This window comes from Carlito syrichta, unplaced genomic scaffold (genome assembly GCF_000164805.1).
Source record: "Carlito syrichta isolate Samal-C Ts95f unplaced genomic scaffold, Tarsius_syrichta-2.0.1 Scaffold310231, whole genome shotgun sequence".
NCBI classification, from domain to species: domain Eukaryota; kingdom Metazoa; phylum Chordata; class Mammalia; order Primates; family Tarsiidae; genus Carlito; species Carlito syrichta.
The window spans coordinates 4,012-16,046 of NW_007254327.1; the positions used below are offsets into that span (position 1 = coordinate 4,012).

General features: G+C 42.0%; 1 protein-coding gene across 1 annotated transcript; it reads left to right on the forward strand.

Moving 5' to 3' along the window:
* Positions 1-799: 799 nt before the first annotated feature.
* Positions 800-11,172, forward strand: HGSNAT (heparan-alpha-glucosaminide N-acetyltransferase; the record flags this gene model as incomplete). Its single annotated transcript, XM_008068325.2, is given in 7 exon segments — positions 800-921; positions 1,302-1,428; positions 2,555-2,641; positions 6,149-6,226; positions 7,184-7,254; positions 7,350-7,462; positions 8,628-11,172. Coding segments are annotated over 7 exon segments (780 nt in total), but the record flags the coding sequence as incomplete, so codon positions are not given.
* Between the last annotated feature and the right edge of the window lie 863 nt (positions 11,173-12,035).

Genomic DNA, 12,035 nt, shown 5'->3' on the forward strand with positions numbered 1-12,035 from the left:
GCCTAGCCTAATTTCTTTTTTAAACAACTTTATTTTATGTCTAGCTGCCTTCAATTAGCATAATAGTTTTTGAGGTTTACTCATGTCGGTGCATGTCTCAGCACTTCATTCCTTTTAATTTTGTGATTATATCATATTTTGTTTATCCATTCATCAGCTGATTTACATTTGACTTGTTTCCCCTTGTTGGCTATCATAATAATGCTTCTATACAGATATACTTATGTACAAGTTTCTATGTGGGCATAAGTTTTCAATTGTTTTGTATATAAGAATAAAATTGTCCACTGATTTGTTTTTAAGTAATGCTTTTTTCCCCCCGAGTATGATTCCCATTCTATTGTCTAGGCTTATAGTGTAGTTTCATGCTTGCGTCTACCATAGCATTGACCTGCTGGGCTCAGACAATTTTTCTACCTCAGCCTTCTGAGTTACTGGAACTACAGGCATGCACCAACTACCATGCCTGGCTAATTTTTTGATTTGTTGTAGAGACGAGGCTGGTTTTCCATGCTGGTCTTGAACCCTGGGCTCAAATAATCATCTCGCCTTGGCCTCCCCAAGTGCTGGGATTACAGGCATGAGCCACCATAGCTGACTTAAGTAATGTTTTACTGTGAGATTTCATAGAGAGAGAGTGCATCTAGACAACATAGTGCATATCAAATACATTTTTATATTATTATCATAAAGGCCAAGAATAGAATTACTGGAAATTTCCCAAATACCTATACTGTATGCTGGTCCCATTCACTTTGCATTTAGTTCATGTGTGTTTTATTTTTCTGTTCCTGCTTAGGAGAGGAGTTGCCTCTTTCTTCGAGACATCACATCCAGTTGGCCCCAGTGGCTCTTTATCCTGATGCTGGAAAGCATTTGGCTGGGCTTGACATTCTTCTTGCCAGTTCCTGGGTGCCCTATGTAAGTGAGCCCTTGTAGGTAATCGCTTTCTGCATGACGCTTTCTGCTAAGTGAGAAGTTCTGGGCTTATAGCTTTAAAATTTCTCAAGTCAAGAAATTATTTCACTTTTGCTTCTCTTTTAAGGCATTGGGAGAGGACTGTGGTGTGCATTCAGAGAAGGTGGTATGAGAGTCAGTTTGAATAGAAATTGAGCCTCCCTGCTTACTCGTGTTGGGGGCAGTCAAGTTAGAAGGACATTGGTGAGCATGCATGGAGCCAGAGGGATGTTTTAAGGTGGTACTCTGTTTGGGACTCTTTAAATTGGGCTGCATAAATAGCCAATATATACCATTGTCCCTTCTGAGGTCTAATCATTTATGTATGCTTTTCACTTTGCTAGTGGTTATCTTGGCCCTGGTGGCATTGGGGATTTTGGAAAGTATCCAAACTGCACTGGAGGAGCTGCTGGCTACATTGACCGCTGGCTTCTGGGAGATGATCACCTCTACCACCACCCTTCATCTGCCGTGAGTGAGACTGGTGCTTATTTGGGTGGAAACTCTGGGTCTCTGTGAGGAAGGAAAGTAGAAAGAGCCAGCCGACTCTAGACTGTGTCTGTTTACCAAATCTGATGAGAACTAATTTTTATTTGAAAAGTTGCTACTGAATGACTTTGATGTCATTATGGGGCAGTATATAAACATTATTTTGGATTTTAAAGTGAGAAAGTGAGAATGCATTCTGTAAAATGAATAGCATAGTTCAGACTTACTGGTAGCAGTCCCTGGGACAGAGATTCACATGAAGGAAGCTTATCAGGGAGCCCCTGTTGGGTCAACACCTGCTAGGGAATGAAGGGAGCAGTACTGGACACAGGGAGGAGTTGAGCTCCACTGCAGTCGCAACAAATGCCCCAGCAAATCTCAGGGTGCTGGGTGGCACTTCAGAGTTGTTCAGAATTGAGTTAGGGTTTGGGTTCTTTCTCTCCCTGTTTGGATGTGAACTGCCCCCAGTGAGCCTAGAGAGGCAAAACTCTTTAGTCAAGGACAAATTCAAAAGAGGGCCTTGGCCAAGAGCTTTTGGCCATTAATACTTACAGCAACTAGAAGATTGAATCCTTCCATCCTGAAAGAACTGGGGTGGCCTAGGGGGTGCATGACAACATCTACTACACTGTATGTTTCCAAATTTCTACCATGTCTATGGTTACATTTATTTTATAATAAAAATACAAATGTGTTTTAAAATGTTATTTGCCTTAAACAAAGATAGGAAGATGCTGAAAGATTAAATCTGAAAATTACAAAGGTATTATGCATTGTTGTAAAAGTCGTTGGGGATGTGTCAAGCAAGGTCTGGGCCCACACTGTTTGCTGAGATCGCTGCTGTTGTGGTGGCAGCTGCTGTCCAAGGCTTGCTCTGGGGCTCTGCATTTCCGTCTGAGTGTCCACACTACATACCTTCTTGGCTGCAAGTATTTTCCTGTCATCCCCATAAGTTGGTAATGAATTTCTACAGCAAAAGCAAAAAAAAAAGAAAAAAAGAAAAAAAGTGGCCACTGGAATGCATTTAAGTTTGTATTTAGTGCAAGAGTTTGTTGGTGCATGTTTATGCTCAGTGAGTGAGAGTTGCTTTCTATTTCTGTCTGTGAAGTTGCTTTATCACAGTGAGGTGGCCTATGACCCAGAGGGTATCCTGGGGACCATCAACTCCATTGTGATGACGTTTTAAGGAGTTCAGGTATGTGTTTATTTCATCGGGGTACATTTTTCTGACAATTTATAATTCTTGATTTGTCACTAATTCAGAAATTTCATTAAAATAAAATAATTGGAAACATATCCTTTTTTGTGCTGCATTCTGTTAGGTTCGACAGATTGTGCAAAACTACAAGTTGCTAGAATTCAGCACACTCAAATAACTAGGTATAATTCTTACATTCTGAAGACAGTTCTTATTATTTATATGGCACAGCAGTTCTGGATAAAAGATTTCCCTCATGGAGTGTTCATACTGTGTTTGGGTGTTGTTAATATTGGGTAGTCACTTTGTCATTTGTCACATTTTTTAACATACACTTGTCTTAGTCTATTTGTGCTTCTATAGCAAAATACCCGAGACTGGGTAATTTTTAAAGAACAGAAATACTGGCAGTTTCATTTCTCATCTTCCAAGATGGTGCCTTGAATAGGGTGCATCCTTCAGAGGGAGTGAACACTGTATCCTCATGGTAGAAGGGCACAGAAATCGAACTCATTGCCTCTAACCTTTTTATAAGGGCATTAATTAATCCCCTCATGATGTAATCACCTCTCAGAGGCCCCACCTTCTAATACATCACCTTGGTGATTTGGTTTCAACATAAGAATTTGGGGAGATTCAGATACTCAGGCCATAGCAGCACTGTACCTGGCTTTTAGTACACATATATTTTATGCCGAAATTGTAAAGGTTACTCTCAATTTATCTCACATGCAAATTGGTTAAAATCCGAGCAGTCTAGATGTATCTTCCTCAAGTCCTTATTAGTGTTTGAAACTGTTGTTTAAGGGTAACTAACTGGGAGAAGGGTAAACAAACTTGTAAGGCAGTGCTATTAGAACATTCTGTGATAATGAAAGTATTCTTTCTCTGTGCTGTCCAGTGGTCAGCCGCTAGCCAAGGTAGCTATTGAGTACTTGAAATGTGGTGAGTGTGGCCAAGGAACTGAATTTTTTGTTTTACTTAATTTAATTTTAAATTTAAATAGTCACATGGGGCTAGTGGCTCCCCTGCTGGTTGGTGCAGATCTAAAGCACATACAGTTGACCCTTGAATATCATGGAGGCCAGGGGCACCAACCCCCCTGCACAGTCAGAAAACTGTATATAACTTGACTTTCCCAATACTTAACTACTAATAGCCCACTGTTGATCAGAAGGCTTACCGATAACATACACAGTCGATTAACATATTTTGTATTTTATATGTATTACATATCGTATTTTTATGATAAAGTGAACTGGAGAAAAAGAAAATGTTAAGAAAATCATAAGGAAAAGAAAATCTGTTTACTAGTCATTAAGTGGAAGTGGATCATGTTTTTTTTTTTTTTTTTTTGAGTTGGAGTCTCACTCTGTTGCCCAGACTGGAGTGCAGTGGCCATTCCCAGCCATCTCAGCCTAGACCTGCTGGGCTCCGGTGATCCTTCCGCCTCAGCCTTCCAAGTAGCCAGAATTACATTCATGCGCTACCACGCCCGGCTGATTTTTTGATTTATTGTAGAGTTGAGGTCTTGTTGCCTAGGCGGGTCTTGAACCCGCGGGCTCAGGAATCCACTCACCTCAGCCTCCCAAAGGCGCGGGATTACAGACTGAGCCACCGAGCCCGGCTGAAGTTGATCATCTTAAAGGTCTTAATTATCATCCCCTTCACATTGAGTAGATTGAGGAGGAGTAGGAAGAGGAGGGATTGGTTTTGCTGTCTCAAGGGGTAGAGGTGGAAGAGAATTTGTGTATAAGTAGACCTGTGCATTTCAAATCTGTGTTGGTAAAGAGTCATATGTACATTTTGATGATTAAATAATTTGGTATTTAGAAATTCTGCCGTCATCTCTATAGCACTTTATAGCTTAGGTGGTGCTTTTTCATATGTTCATTTAATCCCTATATATGCTCTGTAGGTGAGTCAGCCCAGTGAAGAGGTTAAGAGTGCAAACCCAGGGTTGTCCTCCCTGAGTCTGAATCCAGCTCTGCCACTAACTAGCTGGATAACCTGGGACATATTACCTGACTCCTCTGTGCTTCAATAGCTCCTACTTCATAAAGGTGTTATGAAGATTAAATCAGATAGCTCATGTCAAGTTCTAAGAACTGTCACATAGAAAACAATCATAAACTTAACTATTTTTTGTTTTGTTTTGTTTTTTTTTGTTTTTGAGTCGTAGTCTCACGCTGTTGTTCAGGCTGGAGTGCAGTGACACACTCACAGCCACTGCAGCCTCGACCAGCTGGGTTTGGGCAATCCTTTTGCTTCAACCTTCCAAGTAGCTGAAACCACAGGCATGCACTACCATACCTGGCTTTTTAACAAATTTTTTTATTGTAAAGTCAGGTCTCATCATGTTACCCAGGCTGGTCTCCAACCTGTGGATTCAGGCAATCCTCTCGCTTCTGCCTTCTAAAGTACTGGGATTACAGGTGTCAGCCGTCACGCCCAGCATTTTATCTGTTGCTATAAATTATTATTAAGACTTATCCTTTGATGTTTCCAGAAACTAATTACTAATTTCAGAGGGATTTTATGCAAAGTCCATATCTTACTGTTTTGTTTGTTTGTTTATTTGTTTTTTTAGTTGGAGCCTCACTCTGTTGCCCAGACTGGGGTGCAGTGGCACACTCATGGCCACTGCGCTCTTACTGTTTTGTTTGTTTGTGTGTTTTTTTAGTTGGTGTCTCACGCTGTTGCCCAGGCTGGGGTGCAGTGCCACCCTCATGGCCACTGCAGCCGCAACCTGCTGGGCTCAGGCAATCCTTCCACTTCAGCCTTCCAAGTAGCTGGAACTATAGATGTGCACCACCATACCTGGATAATTTTAGATTTATTGTAGAGAGGAGGTCTCGCCATGTTGCCCAGGCTAGTCTCGAACCCATGGGCTCAGGCATTCCTCTCGCCTCCACTTCCCGAAATGCTGGGATACAGGCATGAACCACTGCGCCTGGCTCATATCTTACTGTTTTAAAAATGCCTCACTTCTTCTAGTGCTGCCCTGTCCAGGTTTCTCTTCCATGGGGCTGCCGGGTTGGGTCACTAGGCATTCAGATCTGAGCTGGTCCCTTGTTATTTTTGGGGGATGATCCCTGGCTCCTGCCAGAATGTGAGCCCTTCAGGGCCTGCCTTTCTACTGCCTTTTCTGACCTTCCCTACTCTGCAGCCTGTCTGAGTTACCTGCAGCTCCTCAGGGATGCTGTTGCTTTTTTCCATGTGCTTCTGTGCAGGCTGCTCTATTCTGCTCAAAATGTTCCTATGCTGACGTCTTTTGCTCCATCTCAGCCTAATGGCACCTCCTCTGATGCCTCCCTCCTCCCCCATGCTCCTTCTTCAGCTACAGCTAGTCAGGGCATGGGGGATATTTCATCCATCCTTGTAATCCCAGCATTTTGCAACATGCCCAGCAATAAATCTGTTGCATAATTCAACAGTGGATGGATATAAAATAACAATACACCTTAGGTGATTCCTTTGGTCATACTGTGTTTTCTTCTCCAGGCAGGAAAAATCCTATTATATTACAGGGATCGAACCAAAGACATTCTGATGAGATTCACTGCCTGGTGTTTTATTCTCGTAAGTAAGCACGGCTTCTTACTAAAATTCCTTTTTTCCCCACTTGTATATGTATTTTAAAAAGAAATAAAATGTTTAGCAACACTGGTGTAGCAATTGTCACCACATCGCAAGATGTAACGTTCTTGACTTGAATAACAGAGAGGAGCAAATCTTTACACCTAAATAAACAGGCTTATTTTCTTAGGAAAATGCCTTTGTAAATATGACAGTGTTTGCTTTTAAGCAGCCAGCTTGGAATGCCTGAAGACACACATGAGATGTGGCTTCTGTGTACAGAGCTGTAGCAGAAAGACCAGGCAAATAACAGCAGGTTTTCAGACATCAGCTTCAGGAATACATGTGAAAAAACAATTGCTGGGTTGACCACGTACTCATTTTATCCCTAACCTTGCAATCATGTTTCCTATCAAGGTTCATTGTAATTTGTCAATAAGTTTGTTTTCTTCAGCCCAGAGGAATACTGAGATGTTTTTGGAGATGTGTTTTTAGTTATATATATTAAAAACAGTGTCCAGTTAAGAGAATAAAGTATGCCACAATTTTCAGCCTTTTCTAAGCAAATAACTAATATGTTTTGGTTTTCAAACACAATTATTATTATTATTTTTTGAGTTGGAGTCTCACTCTGTCACCCAGGCTGGAGAGCAGTGGCATGCTCACAGCCACCCCAGCATTGATCTATTGGGCTCTGGTGATCCTTCCGCCTCAACCTTCTAAGTAGCCAGAGCTACAGATTTGCTCTACTGCACCTAGCTGATTTTATATTTTTTATTGTAGAGATGAGGTCTCACCAAGTTTCCTGGGCTGGTCTTGAACCTGCGAACTCAGGGAATCTACTCACCTCAGCCTTCCAAAGAGCTGGGATTACAGGTTGAGCCACCGAGCACAACTGAAACACAGTTGTTTTCTGAGATAATAGTAAGGTATTTTAACAACTTTCTCTTCCCATTATAGGGGCTTATTTCTGCTGCTTTGACCAAAATTTCTGAAAATGAAGGGTTTATTCCAGTAAACAAGAATCTCTGGTAGGTATAGAAAAAAAGCATAATTTAAGTGTTGATTTCTTACGTTGAAATCAGTGTGTTCCTTATGCGCATCGAAATGCCTCAACTCCTTCTAGGTCTCTTTCATACGTCACCACACTCAGCTCTTTTGCCTTCTTCATTCTGCTGGTCCTGTACCCAGTTGTGGATGCGAGGGGACTGTGGACAGGAGCTCCATTCTTTTATCCAGGTAGGTCACCTCTAACCCCATTCAGAACTTCTGGTGGTGTCCAGGTGGACTGGTCCAGAGACCTTCTAGCATCCCATTGCTGGGGCCTTGAACCTCTTCCTGGCAGCGTGTTTCCAAGAGTCAAGCCAAGGTGTGAAGCAGCAGGGGTCATATTATGTTGTTCCAGGTTACACTGGACATCGCTGACCTGTTGCAGTACAGTCCAATTCGTTTCTATCCATGTAGGTCATAGAGTCATTGTATGACAGCTTGTGAGCACCACCTGTTTCTCCAGGCAATGCCAAATTGTGGAGTGTTAAGAAATGATCCAGTTTTTACTGCCCAGTAATAGGACTTTTCTCTCTCTCTTTTGTTTTGTTTTTTTAATCAATTTATCTTCATTTTAAAGATGTGAGATACAATTCAGGGTTAGGTGTACAAACGTTGATTATGCAGGAACCCTTGCTGATGAGGTGTGTTCCTCCCTCCCCTAGCAGTTTCCCTCAACTGCCAATCCCTACCACCCCACATCCCCCGGCAGTTTCCCACCACTGCCAGTCCCTTTCTTACTGTATTATTATAATTGTTCAAGGTCCACTTATGAGTGAGAACATATAGTACTCTGTTTTTTGTTTCTGTGATAGATCACTGAGTACACTCTGCTCTAAAGTTGCTGCAAAGCCCTATGCTTGTCCTTCCTTAAGGGTGCATAGTATTCCATTGTGTATATGTACCACATGTTTTTTATGCTTCGATGGGCAGCATGGCTGGTTCCATGTTTTTGCTATTGTGAATAGAGCTGCAACAAACTCTCTCTCTCTTAATGTGTAATGTACTACATTAAAGATTACTTATTAGAAGGAATATCAAGAGGTGATACCAAGAGATAAGTAGGATGATTGAGATGCAGTTTGCCTGAGGACTGAGAGCCAGACTGAATAATTTCAGTGACGCATTTCAGCCCTTTACATTGTTACACAATGAATTACATTGTTATACAATGAATATTTTCTAATAATGTTTAATATAGTTGACACTTAAATACCTAAGATATGCATCACATTTTTGGCAGTAGCTAATAATATAAGTGCATGCTTTTTGTTCTTTCACTGGATTAATTTCAAGAATTAAACAGAAGATTAGATGTAACTCAGGAAACACATTATCTTCTGTATCTCCCCTTAAGGGATGAATTCCATTCTGGTATATGTCGGCCATGAGGTCTTTGAGAACTACTTCCCCTTCCAGTGGAAGCTGAAGGACACCCAGTCACACCGAGAACATCTGACTCAAAACCTCATCGCCACTGCCCTCTGGGTGCTCATTGCCTACATCCTCTACCGAAAGAAGATTTTTTGGAAGATCTGACAGTTCCTGCCAACGTGTTGCTGGAAGACTCTAGTGGACCTATGGGGGAGTCGTAAAGCACCTTAACTGAAGGGAAGCATTAATTATGAAATCAATAGATTGTTTGTGGACAGAGTATTGGGGAGGCATTGCTTTGCTCACAGTAGCTGATTGTGACACGGCCATCAGAGCTTTGCCTGCATATTTGTGACTTTTATCTTTGAAGTGAAATGGACTTTTTTTCTCCATCTTTTATGGAATTGGATGTATTTGGAACTTCATTCTGAGGAGATCAACTTTAGCTTTCCAAAAGGGAATTACCATGGGTGTTTTTCTTCTGTGACAGAGAAAACCATCTAAGGTCTGATTCTTACTAATCTTGTTTTCCTGCAAGCTGCCTTTCCTTGTGCACACATGTAACAGCAAAAAGTGCCAGCGTTCCTATAGTGACTGACTATAGAGCATACTGAATGTGATGTATCATATAGTCTAATGTATTTTGATTAAGAACAGTTTAATGTATTGTTATTTTGATTAAGAAAGCCAAAGTAGTTATCTTTCAGATCTGCAAGTCTTTGATGGGTTCAAGAGATGTTTATTAGAAACTATTTTCTCCTTTTTCTCACTTGAAAAAAAAAGTTAAAATATAGATGTTTTATTTCTAACCTCTCTTGCCTCAGTCAGTCAGTCAATGAATCTGTGTATCTGTCTGTCTTCCTAGCTTTCTTTTATGTGAAAGAGCAGGATTTATTGAGAAGACAGAAAAGCTCCCACAGGGGGAGGGTACCTAAGAGTGTTGCCCTGTCGTCCTGTCTTTCTTCCCCCATTTCTCGTGTGTCTGTATCTGATGGCAACCAGGAACCCAGGATGCAGCTGTGGCCCTGCCGTTGCTTATAGGTCCAACTTTGCCATTTGTGCTGTGTAAGCTGCTGGGTGAGTCCTTTGACCACTGGGGCCTTGATTTCCTCACAATGAAATGAGAGAGATAGAATTGACCTCTTGATTCCCTTTCTACTCTGGATGCTGTGAGGTAAGGTACATCGTTAGCTTTTCAGAAAAGATAATTTAATTACACAAAGCTCTTCAAAATAAATGCCAAAACGTTAAAATAAACTCTCATTGGAGTAAATATTTTAAAAGTATCCCTCTACAATAGAGGCACCTTTCCTACTTGGCAAACACAAACCGAAGAGATCATTTCCTAGGAGTGAATGTAAAGGACACACAACAGAGAAGCAGCACTTTTCGCATGATGCATCATCATACTTCAGAGTGTTCAGTGAGGATTCCAGAATTAAGGAAAATGTGGAAATAAGCTTGTACTTTTGAATGCCCTTCTGTGGTGAGATAAGACCACCTCCGCCTCAACTTTACCACTGCATCTACGTCCTGGTCTGTTGCTTCAACTTTACCACTGCATCTGCTTCCTGGTCTGTCTTTCTGACTCTTACCTCCACCCCTTCTCCACTTGTAACTATTTGCTGGCCCCACCCCTGGTGGTAGCATCATAGGCTCACTGCATCCCTCCTGCTAACACTCAAACCTGTGCCTCTTTAGATTGTCCTAGCTCTGTGAATAGACCATTCTGTCTTTGGATATAAAACTGCCATCATCTTTCCACCCAGCGTTGCTTCCACTCTCCTCCTTGTCCATGTTCAGTCATTGCCGAATCTTGGCAGTTCTGTCTCCACCCTCCCCCTGTAATGTCTTCGTTCTCATTATCACTTCCTCATTACTCGAGTCCCAACTCTCAAAGTTATTTTTAAACTGACCTCCTTTCTCTCAGCCCGTCCTCCCATAAAGCCACTTGTACATTGCCACCCGTTCAAGCTTTCTGAAGTAGAGTTTGGGTCTGCTCACCTCTCTTTAAGGAACTTCCATTGCAATGGAGGCATCTTTGCCTGGCATATGTGGCCACCTTTCTGTCCTGATACCGATGGTTCTTTACAACCTTCTTTTCCATCTGTCTCACCCACGCTCTTATTCCAACCCAGGTAGATATCCCCTTACCTCCAACTACAAAGCCAGAACCTCCTCTTCTGATTTCAGTCAGAGTTTTTCTGGATTACCTTCTCCTCTTAATTTTTTTTCTGACTGCATTTGATCTGTCGTGTTTAAGCCCTCAACTTATAAGTTATCTTCTCTAATCTCTTATTCTCATCTTAAAGTTGTATTTTCTTCTTCGTCTTGTTGGTATCAATCTCATGGCACTTAGTGCTTTCTGCCTTGTGTGGTCGTTATTAGTGTATATATGCAACTTCTGATTTCCCATGCTAGACTGTGAGTTCCTGAGGGCAGGAGCCTTGTTCATCTGTGTGTTCTTCATGGTGCCACTCACAGTGCCTTGTACATACTGAGTGCTAAATAAACTTTTTTAAAGCAAAGCAATAGTGTTTTTAAAATGTATATATTTAGGTGCTGATAGCTTATCATGTGTAAGTAACCCGAGCAAATGTTCATGGAGCTGTGTTTGGGGACAGTCCTCATTGCGGGGTCCTGCTGCTATCCTTTTCTTGCAGTGAGCTGTTACAGATGGTCACAGGTATGCTATCTAGATTTCAGCAGTTAAAGGTGAGTTGGGCCTTTGCAGAGAGTTCTCTAGAAGCATTTCTCCACCTGGGCATTCTGTCAGTTACAATGTCTGGAGCCGTAAGGAACAGGAAATCCTGATTCCACTGTGGTAAAAGAAAACGTTTCTCACCTAAGTTCTTTGGCACCAGTGTATGAACTTAGTTAGCTAGCTGGGCGGCAGCCACTGGTTCCCAGTAGTCCACACAAGCACAAGAGTTGGAGGAAGGAGAGGCACCCCTTGGTGTGCCCCATAATTTTATTATCAGAAAACCCTTCCCAGCCCATTCCCTCCTGTCCCATTGGCTAGAAGTGCTTCACTTGGCTGTCCCAAGACCAGCAGTGTCAGGGACTTGGGTTAACCAGACCCAAAGACTGTGTGGAAGTGGCAGTTACCTGAGCATGCAAGAGAGGAGGGCGTCTGTTGGAGTAAGGGGCAGGATAGGGAAAGGGTTGTGGGGAGCAACCAGGGACAGCGATGCCAAATGCCTGGCCTGCTGTATATGCCACGTCTCAGACAGCAGAAAGGAGTGAGCTCTTAAGTGACAAGGCAAAAAATTGTCTTCTACAGAGAAGGGTATGCAATTTGACATTTAAAAATTTTCATATTTCTAATTCCTCTTTTTTTTTTTTTTGAGTTGGAGTCTCACTCTGTCGCCCAGACTGTAGTGCAGTGGCC